Raw genomic sequence first — 12,690 nt, 5'->3', positions numbered from 1 at the left:
TTTAATGCCTGTTTTACCATTGCTGTTTTTTCTGTCTTTTCTAGAGCTTTTTCTAAAACTGTTGTTTTTCCCTTCCTGTTTTTTTTGCTGCCTATCTTTATTTCCCTCCCACCTCCTTTATTTCTCATCTAGACAAGGATCTCTAGCCAGAAATGAAAGAATCAGGATCATTCCATTTAACTCTGAAGATGGAGAAGAAGAAGAGGAGAGTAACTATGAAGAGCTAGGAAAATTGCTAATAGAGGAATTCTTAGAAAAAAATCATAAAAATAGAAGTTGGCATGAGAAAAACATTAAAAAGATGCAGACTCTCTCGAAACGAGAAAATTTCAGTCACTGTGAAAGATCAAGGTGCTGCCAAAGGGTGTGTGTAGAGTCAGGATCTGTAGATGTCCCTAGATATCCTGAGGAATATGATACAATAGATAGAAGAAGGAAAAAGAAGCTGCGTTACAATTTTGGAGGGAGAGAACAAATAAACCTGCAGGGTAATGGAGGTCTACATTTTCCTGGGGAGAAGGCAGTTTATTTCAATGGTGTGGCAACTAGTTCTGAGCTAGTTGATGATTTCCCAGTATATGATAGAACTGGAAAATATACCAGTAGCTCAGAAAGTAAGGAACGGTTGCCTGCTTATCCAATCCTGCGTCCATACAAAAATGGGTTAATGGTTAAAAGTGGCAAGTTGCCCATCAAGCAGGGAATGAACCGTGAGGACTCACTTCACCTCAGTAACGCTGAAGACATGAAACACATGGGGATGCCAGAAAACACTTTTGTGCCTGTGGATGTCCTTGAGGAATTTGACAGCAGTGCTTCTGATGAGTTCCAGTACTCGCCTGTTTCGGATGATGAAATGGAGGAACTGGCTACGCTTTCAAAAACGTGGTGTGATTCTGACATCAACCATTTGAGAAACTTAACTGTTAATGGCCCTGCAAATATGGGCTCCCAAAAAAAGGCTAGCTCTGATAAAAAACATAAAACTAAAGAGAGCAAGCGTGTTCATACTATGCAAGACTTGACACTGTCTCCTGTTGAAGAACCCAGCGAGGAGTACATAGACACAATGGATGAACTTCAGTGTCTAGTAGAATCAGTCTCAGAATACTTGGCTGAAAAGGAGGAAGAAATCAGCAAATTTGGTACATTGCCAGAAACCAGAAAAAATGTTGAGAGCGTGCCACTGAAACAGGGTAATGCTGATAATTCAGTAGAAGCTAAAAAGTCTGAAGAGACCAAACAACCTGCTGTGGAGGAGAGTACCAAAGGCAAATCTGAATCTCTTCCAGACTTGTCAGGTGTGAAAAATACAGTAAATTCCCTGTTCAGCTCTTTCACAGAAAAGGTAGGGTCAAGCACAAAGCAGCTCACAGCATCTGTTGAAAAGCTTGTTTCTTCCACTCCAGAGAATACAGAAAACAAAAACTCATCAGAAGGTGGAATCTTGAATGTATTTTCTAATAAGTCTAAAAGCGAGAGTTCATCTTCTGGAGGAGCAGCAGATAATAAAGCTGACACCAAGTTCTCCATTCAGTCTTTGCTACCATCCCCAGTGAGTGGTGATAAAAGAGCCCAGAACATAAACTCCAACAAGCCAGAAACCACTGAGGTGGACAGTAAGGCTTCTGCACCACATCATCCCCAACAATCACAAGGAACTGCTGCTGACGGCCAGCAGAACCAACATTCAGTTGTGAATTCAGTTCTAGGCATGTTTAATCCTTTAAAGATCTTCTCTGAGAGGGAAGTGCCAAAGCAAGAAGTCATAAAGGAGGAGCACACCAAGGAGGACAGCCAGGCTGCGAAAGTTGATGAGGCAAACAAGAGTGAAACACCGTCTGGACAGACGTCAGCCAGGACCAGCAGCATTGTTCCAGAGGTACAGAAAAGTGAGACTGGAAGTGAGGCAGAGGTAAACGCAAATAGCACTTCTGTGTCTTCAATCTTTGGCAGGCTCACAAATTCAGTCAGTTCCTTCAGCCTGAAAGCCAATTTTGATGGTCTCTTGGCTCCCAAGCAGCAGGATATGCCACAGAAGCAACCAGATTTGCATCCTGTTACAAACCAACCAGCTGCCACTGTGAAAGAGGGTGCACCGACTGCCAGGGAGCAGCCTCCTGCAAATCACCCAGGGGATCAGCATACTGCAGGTCATGGACTGGGAAACAAGCAAAACAGAGGTAATGTGGAACCTAATTCACAACCTCAAGGTCAGAGTACAGCATCTGAAAGCTTTTTCAGCCCACTCAAAAAGTCTTTCAGTCAGTTGTTGCTTCCTTCTGCTGAACAAGGGCAGAAAGAAAGTACATCTGAGCATTTTAAAGGCCATAAGTCTGAGGAGGATATAAGACAAAATAGTTCATCAAAGGAAGAACACTCATTTCCTTTCACTGGAAAACTTCCTTTTTTCAGTGGTCTGGGTTTTTCAGCAAAGCAGGAACAGAAGAATGAGAAAGGAGGCTTTATTCCTTCGTTATTTAAATTTTCTTCTGCAGAAAATCTAGCACCTACAAAGGACCAAAGAAGTGACCAGAGTTCTAACGACAATTCTTTACCTGGAGACAGAAACAGGAATTCAGAAAATGCCGTTTCATTAAAATCTAGCTCAGTTCCAAATTTATCAGACCGTAAGGAGGAACTTTTACAGAGAAAAAGCACAAATAAAGAAAATCTATCTAGTGGCCAAGGAAACAGAGAAAAGCACCAGGAGAATGGCTCTACTACCATTAAGGCTGCAGAAGAGCAGCAGAGAACCAAGAGTACTCAGGAAGAACCTAGAAATGTAAAAGAAGGACTGATGAAGGAAGGAGTAAACAACAGCTCAGTTGAACCCACCTCTTCAGCCAGAGGACCAGAAGCTGCAAGTGCAGACGACATGGAGAAGAAGCACGCACCAGGTTTTCTTTCTGGGTTCCTTCGCATTTCTTCCAATGAAAACACAGCCCATAACCAAGACCTAACTGCTAAAAGTGAGGGCGATGGCCAGAAGAGCACTTCTCCTGGATTGTTGTCTGGCTTATTTAGGTTAGCTTCAAATGAAAACTTGTCTGAATCTAAGCAAGAGAAGGGGAAAACAAACTCTCTGGGCTTCATGAAGCTCTTTGATAAAGGTGAGGATTCTAGCTCAGAGACAAAACCCAGCAACTCGGGAATGGCTTCTGACAGTCAAAGCAGCACTGGAGAAAAACAGGAAGCTTCCAGCTTCTTAAAAAATCTCCTGCCTAAACCAAAGGAGAAACAAGATCATGTGAAAACAGTGGAATCTTCCAAAACTACTGACCACCTGTCCGGTGCAAAAGTAAATAAAACAGCTGAGCCACATGCTCCCCACTGTGGGCATCCTGTGCAACCTGAAGCTCTAAATATGCAAGACAAGGTACAGGACTTATCTGGAAAGCCTAAAAATAGTAGACATATTCCTCATCAGGATGTAGAATCTAGAGTAATTCCAACTCCTTTAAACAAAGGATCAAATGAATTTCTCAATTTGACTAATAAAAGCTATAACCCTACGGAGCAGTACTCAGTTTATCAGGAAACAAGAAGCCATTCTGGCTTTGAATGGGAATATGAAATGGGGGAACTGGCTGACACTCATGGAATAGCAGTTCCAGTTTACTACGTGTTAAACCAGGACTCTGTTCTGCCCCCTCAGTTCCTGGACTGGCCTGCAAATGATATGGTAGTGAATCTGTGCAAAAAGGATGGGAATGCAAATGTGATGGATTGGCAGACTAATGCCAATTTTGATGGACAGAGTTTAGATTTAAGTGCAATGTCATATGAGTCATTTGACCAGTTAATGTTTCAAGATGTTTGTTCAGAAGAAAATGATGCATGGGCTGCTAATTCTGTGAATGAAAGTTACAGTAACTTTCCACCCTTTGAAAGAGATGTCAGTTACTCATTTGAGGAGCTGCCCATGGATTTAAGCTACTCCTCTGGCTGTGATGGAACAATGTGGACACTAATTGACCAAGAGACTTTAAGTATGGACGAGAGCTTCATGTACTCATCCTATAGCCGGGAGTATCAGGAGTGGATAACGATGCTTGAGCAGGGCATATGGTGGCCATCAGAAGATGGTGATTGTGGATACTACATGTACAGTGATAGCCAGTACGTGTATTCACTGCTCACTGATCCCACTGGACAGTATGTCTACGTGTGCGCTCCTGAAACTTATTCTTACCCGGACTGCTGGGATTATAACTTTCAGATGGATTCCATTCCAAGAGCTGTGCTAGACGACAACACAATTGCTGTTTGTGGTTTTAAAGTCCCTCTTGGCAGTGAAGATGAGCTGTTTTGGTTTGCTGAAGAAGAGTCTCTAGATGATTATACAACAAATAAACCCCTGGATTTGTCAGTAGCTCTGCAGAGGAGTGATCAGCTAATGAACATGAATTTGGAAACCTTTTCACAAATGTTTGAGGAGTCTATTTATTATCAGAGAGAGCAGCCATTAGACTTCTCAGGTTATAAGCTTCAAAAACTCAAAGTAGATTTTAGGCCTGAGAAGGAAACCCTGAATCATTCAGAGGAGCCTCCATTAACCCTTGATCTCAGAACACATTCCAGAGCAGCTTTCAATAAATCCCTGAGTAAGGAGGTCCACACTAAGGAAGTCGAGAAGGCTGTCCCTGTGACAACTTCTGGGAGTGGGTCATCAGGATTCTTTGGTTTCCAACTGTTTCAGTCTACTCCTAAAGCTGAGGAAACTGTAGCATCTACTGAAAGAGTAACAGAAACAAAAAAGACAGAGGAAGATAAGAAAACACCAGTGAATAAAGTTAGCTCTTTATTTTCTGCTTTGGGTGGACTAATTGGAAAGTCTTCGGGCCCTGGCTCTGAGATATCAGAAGATTCTGCCTTGAAGAGGACAGACACACAGTCAATATCATCTGAAAATAAAACTGATATTTTACCACTAACACCAAATAGAAAATTGGATGAGGCACAGGCAGGGCAGAAGTTTCCTGTGACATCAGAACTGAGAAGGAATGCCTCATCAGAACTTAATTTGGAGGCTGCTAGAAAGGAAAAGCCAGAATTAAATCAAACAGAAAACATCCGTGTTAAAAAAACAGGATTAACAAGATCTCCCTCTGTACTGAGCCAGACTGCTCCAGACAGCAGGCCCATACGAGAAGAGAGACCTGTCAAAACAACACCAGCTTCCAGGCATCTTGAAAGGCACGCAAACGTTAGTGAACCTTCTCAGTCACAGCCAAATCAGAGCCAACCAGCCACTGAGCCTGAGGAGACATTATTTAAAAGTGCTCTAAAACTGTTCAGTCTTGGAGAAGATTCTCCTGCTAGCTCAACTGCCAACAAACCCCAAGCTTCTGGATTTTTTGATTTCTTTAAAACACAGGTGAGCAAAGCACCACAACCATCACCAGATTTGAAGAAAAGTCAAAGTGATAAACCAGAAGAGGTGAAACAGCCAGAACAGAAGGAAACCTCTGGCATCTCATCACTGTTTGGATCCATCGGAGATCTCTTCAAAGTGGAACCTGTGTCTTCTCAACCAACCTCAAGCACTACAACTCTTCCAAAAACCAATAGCAGAACTGTGGCTGAGCCAAGACAAAAACCTGAGAAGTCTGGGGGTCTTCAGAGTGCCAGTATGCCGTGTCTGTCCTCCACCCCTAAGGAAGAGGTGAGAACAGAAGGCATGGACAGCCAGGTCTCTCCTAGTCCTGGGGTGCAAAAGGAACAACAAAACAGAAAAGCTGTGGAGGGGCCTCCTGAGAGTAAAAAAGTGCCTCCTGGGAATGCTTCACAGAAGCCAATGGGTGTAGGTCCCAGAATGAGCCAGCTGAGCCAGTCAGCCGTGCAGCAAAGCAGCACACCCACAGTTACACCAAAGCAACAAGCAGGAGATCGCTTAGGAGACACAGCCAATCGGGCAAAACCAAAGCCAGACCAGACACCTAAAGAGTCAGGTTTCAGTTTGCCATTCAGCTTTTCTGACATCACTGCTCCGAAATCACAGCCAGCCAGTAAGAGCATATTCTCCTTCTTCACTGGGTCGGATGAACCAAAGCCTTCAGCACCTGCTGCTGCTCCTGCTGGCGGGAAGCAACAAGAAACAGAGGGACTGTTTCATCTGCCCTCCTTCTTCTCCAGTGGTCCGTCTGCTGAGAAGAGCGTACCTCAAAGAAGCACTAGCTTTAGCTTCTTCAATTTGACATCGTTTTTGGATGAAAAGCCTCAAACTACTCCAGGACAGGAGAATAACACAAAACCAGCTAAACCAGTGAGTTCTAAGCCACCAACTGCTCATAGACAGGAGAGTAATACAAAACCAGCCAAACCAGTGGACTCTAAGCCACATATGAATCAAAGTGTTTCCGCTGACTCTGGTGTCAAAAGCAGCAGTTCTACCAGGCAACAAGATGCAGACAATAAAAAAGAAGTTGATGATATTATTGCAGCAGTGACTGGCAAACAAATATCTAATGACCTCAGCATCCCAGAAAATAAATCAGAAATGCTGGCAGTGGAAAATGTGAAAAATATAGAAAGTATTGCTGCAGTAGCTGAAGAGAGTGACTTAGAAAAGCTTCCACAGACAGATGACACTGCAGTAACCAATTCAGCTGCTTCTGATCCTTGCCTTCAGACTCCCACTGTGCAGGAAGGTTCTCAGACTATTTCCCTAGGGACAGAAGAAGATGCTTTGCGTAATACAGAAAAAATGGACAGTCTTGAATTTCCCATTGATAAAGAAGAGCCTTATTCTTCAAAAGAGCAAACTTCTGAAAAGATGGATAATAGCATGGCCTCAGGTGATAAGATGGATTCCCAGGGTCGAAAAGATTTAAATAGTACAAGTGACATCAAAAATGAAGCAGTCTCTGAAGAAGTCTGTGTACAGCATGAGTTGCCAGAACATGAAGTACCTGAACAAAATCTTGGTGACAGCTTAAAACAGGCACAAGAGCCAGAACATAAAGTACCTGAACAAACTCTTGGTGACAGGTTAAAACAGGCACAAGAGCCACACACTCCTCCTAAAATGCCAGAGGCATCTAATTTTCAAAACAAACCTAAAGAACCTGAGGGTGATAAATCAGTTCTGGATTCTTCAGTTGAAATGTTTTCAAGTTTCATGACAAAAATGAAACCACCTAAAACATTTTCTGGTTTCTTTTCACAACCTCAAGCTACTGCACCTCCTCCTGCACAGAAGAGAAACTCTTCTTTCTTTGGTTTCTCCTCCCTCCCAAGTGCCCCAGCACCAGCTTTCACAAATGATCTCTTTGGCATCTTCAAAGGTCCAAAAGAACCTCCAAAAGAACCTCCAAAAGAGATGCCTCCAAAATCCACCCCTAAACCTCAAAGCAGTAGTGTGAAAGATGTCACTGGGTCTGTTCCAGCAAAAGACTCTAAGGAGACAGAAAATACAGATGCAACCAGTGAGTCTAAAAGAGACGTCTCAAGCTCTGTGAAGAAGGATGTATTACCTGTTTCAGCAGAAGAAAACTCCACAAATGAGTCTCCTATGAAAACAGAAGCTGAGTCAAAACAGAACTCGGAAACCTGTAAAGAGGAACCTTTGAGGATCATGCCAGAAACGGGAGTCTGTAGTGAGGAACAAGCCCCTGAGGTTCTGCAGCTCGATAAGGAAGCACAACCCTCTGAGGTGGTAGATACTCAGCCATACCAGTCTGATCTCAGGGATGCAGTTGATACAGTGCAGGCTGAGGCCACTGACCAGACTGATGTAGGTACTTCCCTACTAGATACGGGGTCTTCACATGTAGCAGAGGAACAAGCTGCTCCTGCAGACAAGGCAGCCATTGATGTCCTTCCCTCTGACTCTACTAATGAGCCTGCACTTGAAATGGAAGCCCCAGCTAGTGAGGCAGGCACAAACCTTTCCCAGTTAGACAAGAGTGCTACACTTGAATCAGAGGCTGCTGTTACAGGGGATCAGGCCAATGCTGGTGTTGATCAGCAGGACTTGATCAGTAGCAATGATAGAGAACCCACAGCTCCAGCTGATGAGCCCAGTGTTCATCAGCTTCAGCCAAATGAAGATAAGACAAGTGAAGTAAAACAGCAAACTGCCAAAGAGGAGAAACATTTAGCAATTGATGAAGTGCCTGCAGAAGGAATTGCTTCCAAATCTGACTTGAAGAAACAGGATAATGTCCCTCCAGATACAAATAGTAGTAAAAATGTCTTTGAGATACCAAACATACCCAGTTTGCCAAAATTCAGCTTTATGTCATCTTCTGATAGTGGAAAGCCATTTGGGTCGTTCTTCTCTCAGCAGCCACCCTCTGTTAATAAAGCAGGAACAGATCAGGGCCTCATGTCCAGTTTTAAGAAGCTTTCTTCATCTCTGTTTGAAGGAGGTAGTGAAGAAAAGGTGAGTAAGCCAGAGAGTGCCCAAGGAGCAGTATTTGGGAAAAAGCTAGATTTCTCCTTTCCCTGGCAAAAAGACATCAGGGAGACCTCTGCCAAAAAGGAACCAAATGTGCCACCACAGGCTTTGTCAAAACCAGATGACAAGGTGTTAGGAACAGTCAGTTCAGATGAAAACTCAAAATCTGCAGTTTCAGATCAACCGACAGATGCAAATATAGAAGTAAAGTTGTCTTCAAAGCAGCCTGACACTGTAGACAATGAACTTTCCAAAGAGCCATCTGGTGCAAGCACTGTTGATGATACATCCAGCAAAGAGCTGGGAGAGAAGTTTGGTAAAGAGTCAGAAGATCAGCAGAACGTGATTTCAGGTGAACTGCAGAAGGACGATCAGGCAGAAGAGCATGTGACAGAGAAGCTTGAACTGGGAGAAACTGGGCTTGATTCTGCTCCTGATGGAGCAGTGCTTCATCCTAACACACTGACTGCAGATCTGCAGAGCGTGGAACAACAGAATGAGAAAAGGCTAGTTACAAATGAGGCATAATAAATGGGTTTTGACCATTTATAATGCAACACTGCAGCAGTAGATGATGGCCTTGGTGTCTGATGTTTGTAGCTCAGTCCCATTCCCTGTCTGTTGTCAGTGTTTGTCACAGAGGTTATGGCAAACTGCAGTTGCAGTTATGTACAAGCCCTTAGACCATTTTCTCGCCTTTTTCCACTTTTCTTCTGCAAGTGTAATTGAATTTCCTATGTTCTTATACTGTGTGCCACTGAATGAAATGCTTCTAGTGCTGATTTCAATAGCCTCTCAGAAGTATTTGTGTGTTAATTCTGCTGCATATGATTCACTTTGCTTTCTTGTTTAGTGATAATAATATTGTATTTGCCAAGAAAAAAACTAACAGTGGGTAGAAAGTACTGGTAGGAAGGAGCATTTTGTTTTCAAAATGCAAGATAAAGGCTTTTAGAGAGAAATTTAACTTACTGATGATGCATTATAGAACTACTTCGGTTCATTTCATATTACCGAATATATTAAAACATTATCAGAGATATCAGTGAAGGTATTCTAATGCTCGCTTTTCCTAAAATCTGTGAGAAGGTTATTTCATGCAGTTATGAAAACCACTAGAGGAAGGTATCGGTATTTCATGAGGCTGTATTAAGTCCTCTGCGTTAAGTTACAATCACCTTCAAAAATCAAAACAGAGACTCATTAAACTTACATATTTCTGTGTGATATAAGGGAAACTTGTTCCTCTGATCACACAGCTGCAACTCTGCACTCATAAACTTCCTATCTGGTTTCAAATTCTCCAAAGACTACAAGAGAGAAATATGAATGCTGCTTTATTCTTGGCCATAGTTTTCCTGACTGCATGAGAAATTTCCATCTGCTGTATTTTGTTTGAGGATTTTAGGAATTCAGTCCTGAAAGTGGTGTCTTGAATCAGAGAGATCACACCCCTGTGGCTCTGGTTTTTTTTATATAAAACAAGTTATTGAGAGAGCTCTATTAGAGAGAGACATGTGGCTTTCATTTGAAAAATTGCTCCACTTTTGTGAAAGGTTTTAAGTTGAGAGTCTTGACAATCTTAATCTTGACTGCAATGTATTTTATCATAAACTTGCAATATATAAAAATAAAGTTAACTTTAACTGTATTTTTTAATAATAATAATCAGCTTAAATGGTCATGATAAAGACCCTGGCTGCAGCAAAACCACAGAAGACAGAAACACTTTCACTCTGAATTGCTATGATTCCATTAATCTTGTCTGATTATTAGAATATCTTCACTGGCAGTTTCTTGCTGATGTAAGGTGAAATAGTATTTGGTGCAGGAAAGACCAAGGTATATATATGTATAGACCATATATAAGTATATATATAAAAGTATACATATGCATATGCGTATATACATAAATATATATATAAACCATATATGGTCTATATGCTGGCAGACTGTGTATGAAGCATTTCTACTGCCTACCAAAGTTTTGAGGTTCATAAGTCCAGATAATAATCATAAGAGCATAGTAGTTAAATATGTTTGACTCCGTAACACATATGTTTTCAGTAATATTTAGTGTTCTGCTCAGTTTGTTGAATGTGCACTTTGTTTTGTGTTTTTCCAATCCATTATTTTTTCTGATGGGCTTTCTTATTCTCTCATAGTCCTGTTGGCAGTAGTAGATATGGCTCCTCTTGCAATGTCAGCCAGGAAAGCTCTCACCTAAGTGAGCTGGAACATTCCCATGAAAGTGCCCATGGCTCTGAGCAAGATGATGATCACCAGGAAAGGCAGTCGAATCATTCCTACCACAGTTCGGGCAGCTACCAGAAGGATGGTCAGGCTTGGCTCAGGGAGCAAGAGGAGCCTCATGGCAAAGGAGAGGAGGAGAAGCTCTGCAAGGCAGAGGAAAAGCAGGCAGACCATCCTGCAGCTAAGTTACCTCTGGAACTTGAGAAGCCCAAGGATGTTGATGCAGAAGCCCAAATGAGGTAGGTGAATTTCAATTAGTTATTTTCAATTAGTTCAAAGAGGGTTCTTCTAATTTGCTATTTCCTGGGGCGAATTGTGCACATTGTTCTTGCAGCCTTCTCTGACAACCAAGTTGATGTTGCTGACCTGTGAAACATCTATTGTGCAGGAACATTTATTTATGTGACATTGGCTAGGTTAAGCTATGTTTGCAGTGTATGTGAAGAGGAACACCAGCTAGTGCCTTGAAGCTCATTTGCTGTATTTCCTGTTTCTGGTTTGATGAATGTACTCTGGCCCAAAAATAGCTGCTTCCATTGCTCACGTGGGATCAGGTTTATGCAACCAAGAAATCCATGTTGTCATGGTTAGAGCTTCACTAGTTCAGTTCTTCTGTAGTAGACTACCACCATTAGTGTTTATGTAGTTGTAGGTTGTAGAATTACAGTATGAATAGACATGTTGATCTGACTCACTGTTGCAGCTTTTTTTGTCCTTGTACAGTATTGAAAACAGACTTCAAAAGTATTTTGGCTAAGTTTGGGGGAGTAGTGTACTGGGTTTTGTACAGGTTTTAGAGGAATTTCAAATTCCACTGCTTAAATTTGGGAGTGACATTTTTCCTTGAGGTAATCAAGTCATTGCAGACCCTAGTGTGGATAAGGTTATACTTTAATAAGTATGAGGGATTGCTTTTATTGGGTTCAGTTAGATCCATGGAAAGATGTCTGCCTGTCTCTGCCCTTTGGAGGGTACAGCTGGTGTCACTGTGCTTGTATGGTAGAATTAACCACAAGAGTTCATGTGTAGGCAAGCCTTACACTAAAGATGAAAAAAGGAAAACAAGACTAGAGAAAGTGTTAAACTGTTTTTAAACTCTGACTCACTTTCCTCTTCTCCTTACAGAGCAGCAGGAGTCTTGTCCCAGAATGGCTGGCCTATATTTGTTCACAGGGAAGGTTATTCACATAGGCTGTTTCAAGCTAATTTAAGCATCTAACTTGGATGCTCCTACATCACTGGCGCCCTTTCTCTCCGCTCTCTGGCAATGCTCTCCTGTCTCCATGGAGTATGCATGGAACTGAGCTCTGAACATTGGTCCTTAGAGTTGCACCTGAGCTAGATGTGTGGCATGGATATGTGATGCTTTCAGCTGTGGGGTTGTTTAGTATTGTCAACAGTGTGGAGTGGGTGCTTTGCAGGCAGGAAAAGATGTTTGTTTTGGCGATTTACACCTCAGCAACATACAAAAGCAGGAATGCAACCAAAAGCCCAAGGTACCATGAGGTTAGGGAGTGCAACATGTGCTGTGGGGAGCTGAAGTGGAGCTTGCTGACAGATGCACATTCCCTCTTGAAAAGCTGTGGGAAAGGGTGGAGTGACAAAGGTTCAATGAACCAAGGCAAACAAGGCTGAGCCCTGTTGCTAGTGTTTCCACTGAAGAGGGGCTGTAAATTTGTAGCAGTAGGGGTGAGTAGGAAAGGGCAGTGGTTAGAAGGAACTTCCAACAGGCACCATCTGCCTCTTTGTGTGTGTAATTATGATACCAGTGTGTTGCACTGGCTTGGTCATGTGCCTTGGACAGCTTTCCTTATGTTCTCTCAGACATCATCTTGCTCCTGGGTCTGGATTGTATACAGCTTATATCTTTCAGCTCATCAATTTCTGAGACAATTCCTGTATATAAGGAAACCTTAGCCTCTCACTTCCCAGAGCATGTGCAGGGGTGTGTTGACTGGAGCCTGTTGGTTCCTTCAACTTCCAGAGCTGAAGCTGTGATTGCACCATGTAGTTGAGTCTTTAATGCTACAGGT

At 42.4% G+C, this 12,690-nt stretch overlaps 1 protein-coding gene across 1 annotated transcript in view; it reads left to right on the top strand.

Annotated features, from left to right (window-relative positions):
* The window catches only part of UNC13B (unc-13 homolog B), a 181,858-nt gene that overhangs the window by 39,880 nt on the left and 129,288 nt on the right, over window positions 1-12,690 (top strand). The window contains exon 8 of the mRNA XM_029961542.1: window positions 10,570-10,896. Coding sequence (XP_029817402.1) covers window positions 10,570-10,896 — 327 coding nt within the window. The remainder of the gene's footprint in view (window positions 1-10,569; window positions 10,897-12,690) is intronic.

The sequence above is a fragment of the Manacus vitellinus genome, unplaced genomic scaffold (genome assembly GCF_001715985.3).
Source record: "Manacus vitellinus isolate BGI_N305 unplaced genomic scaffold, ASM171598v3 scaffold_36_pilon, whole genome shotgun sequence".
Lineage (NCBI taxonomy): Eukaryota > Metazoa > Chordata > Aves > Passeriformes > Pipridae > Manacus > Manacus vitellinus.
The sequence above is the reverse complement of the archived record's forward strand: the minus strand, read 5'-3'. Positions and strand labels throughout refer to the sequence as shown.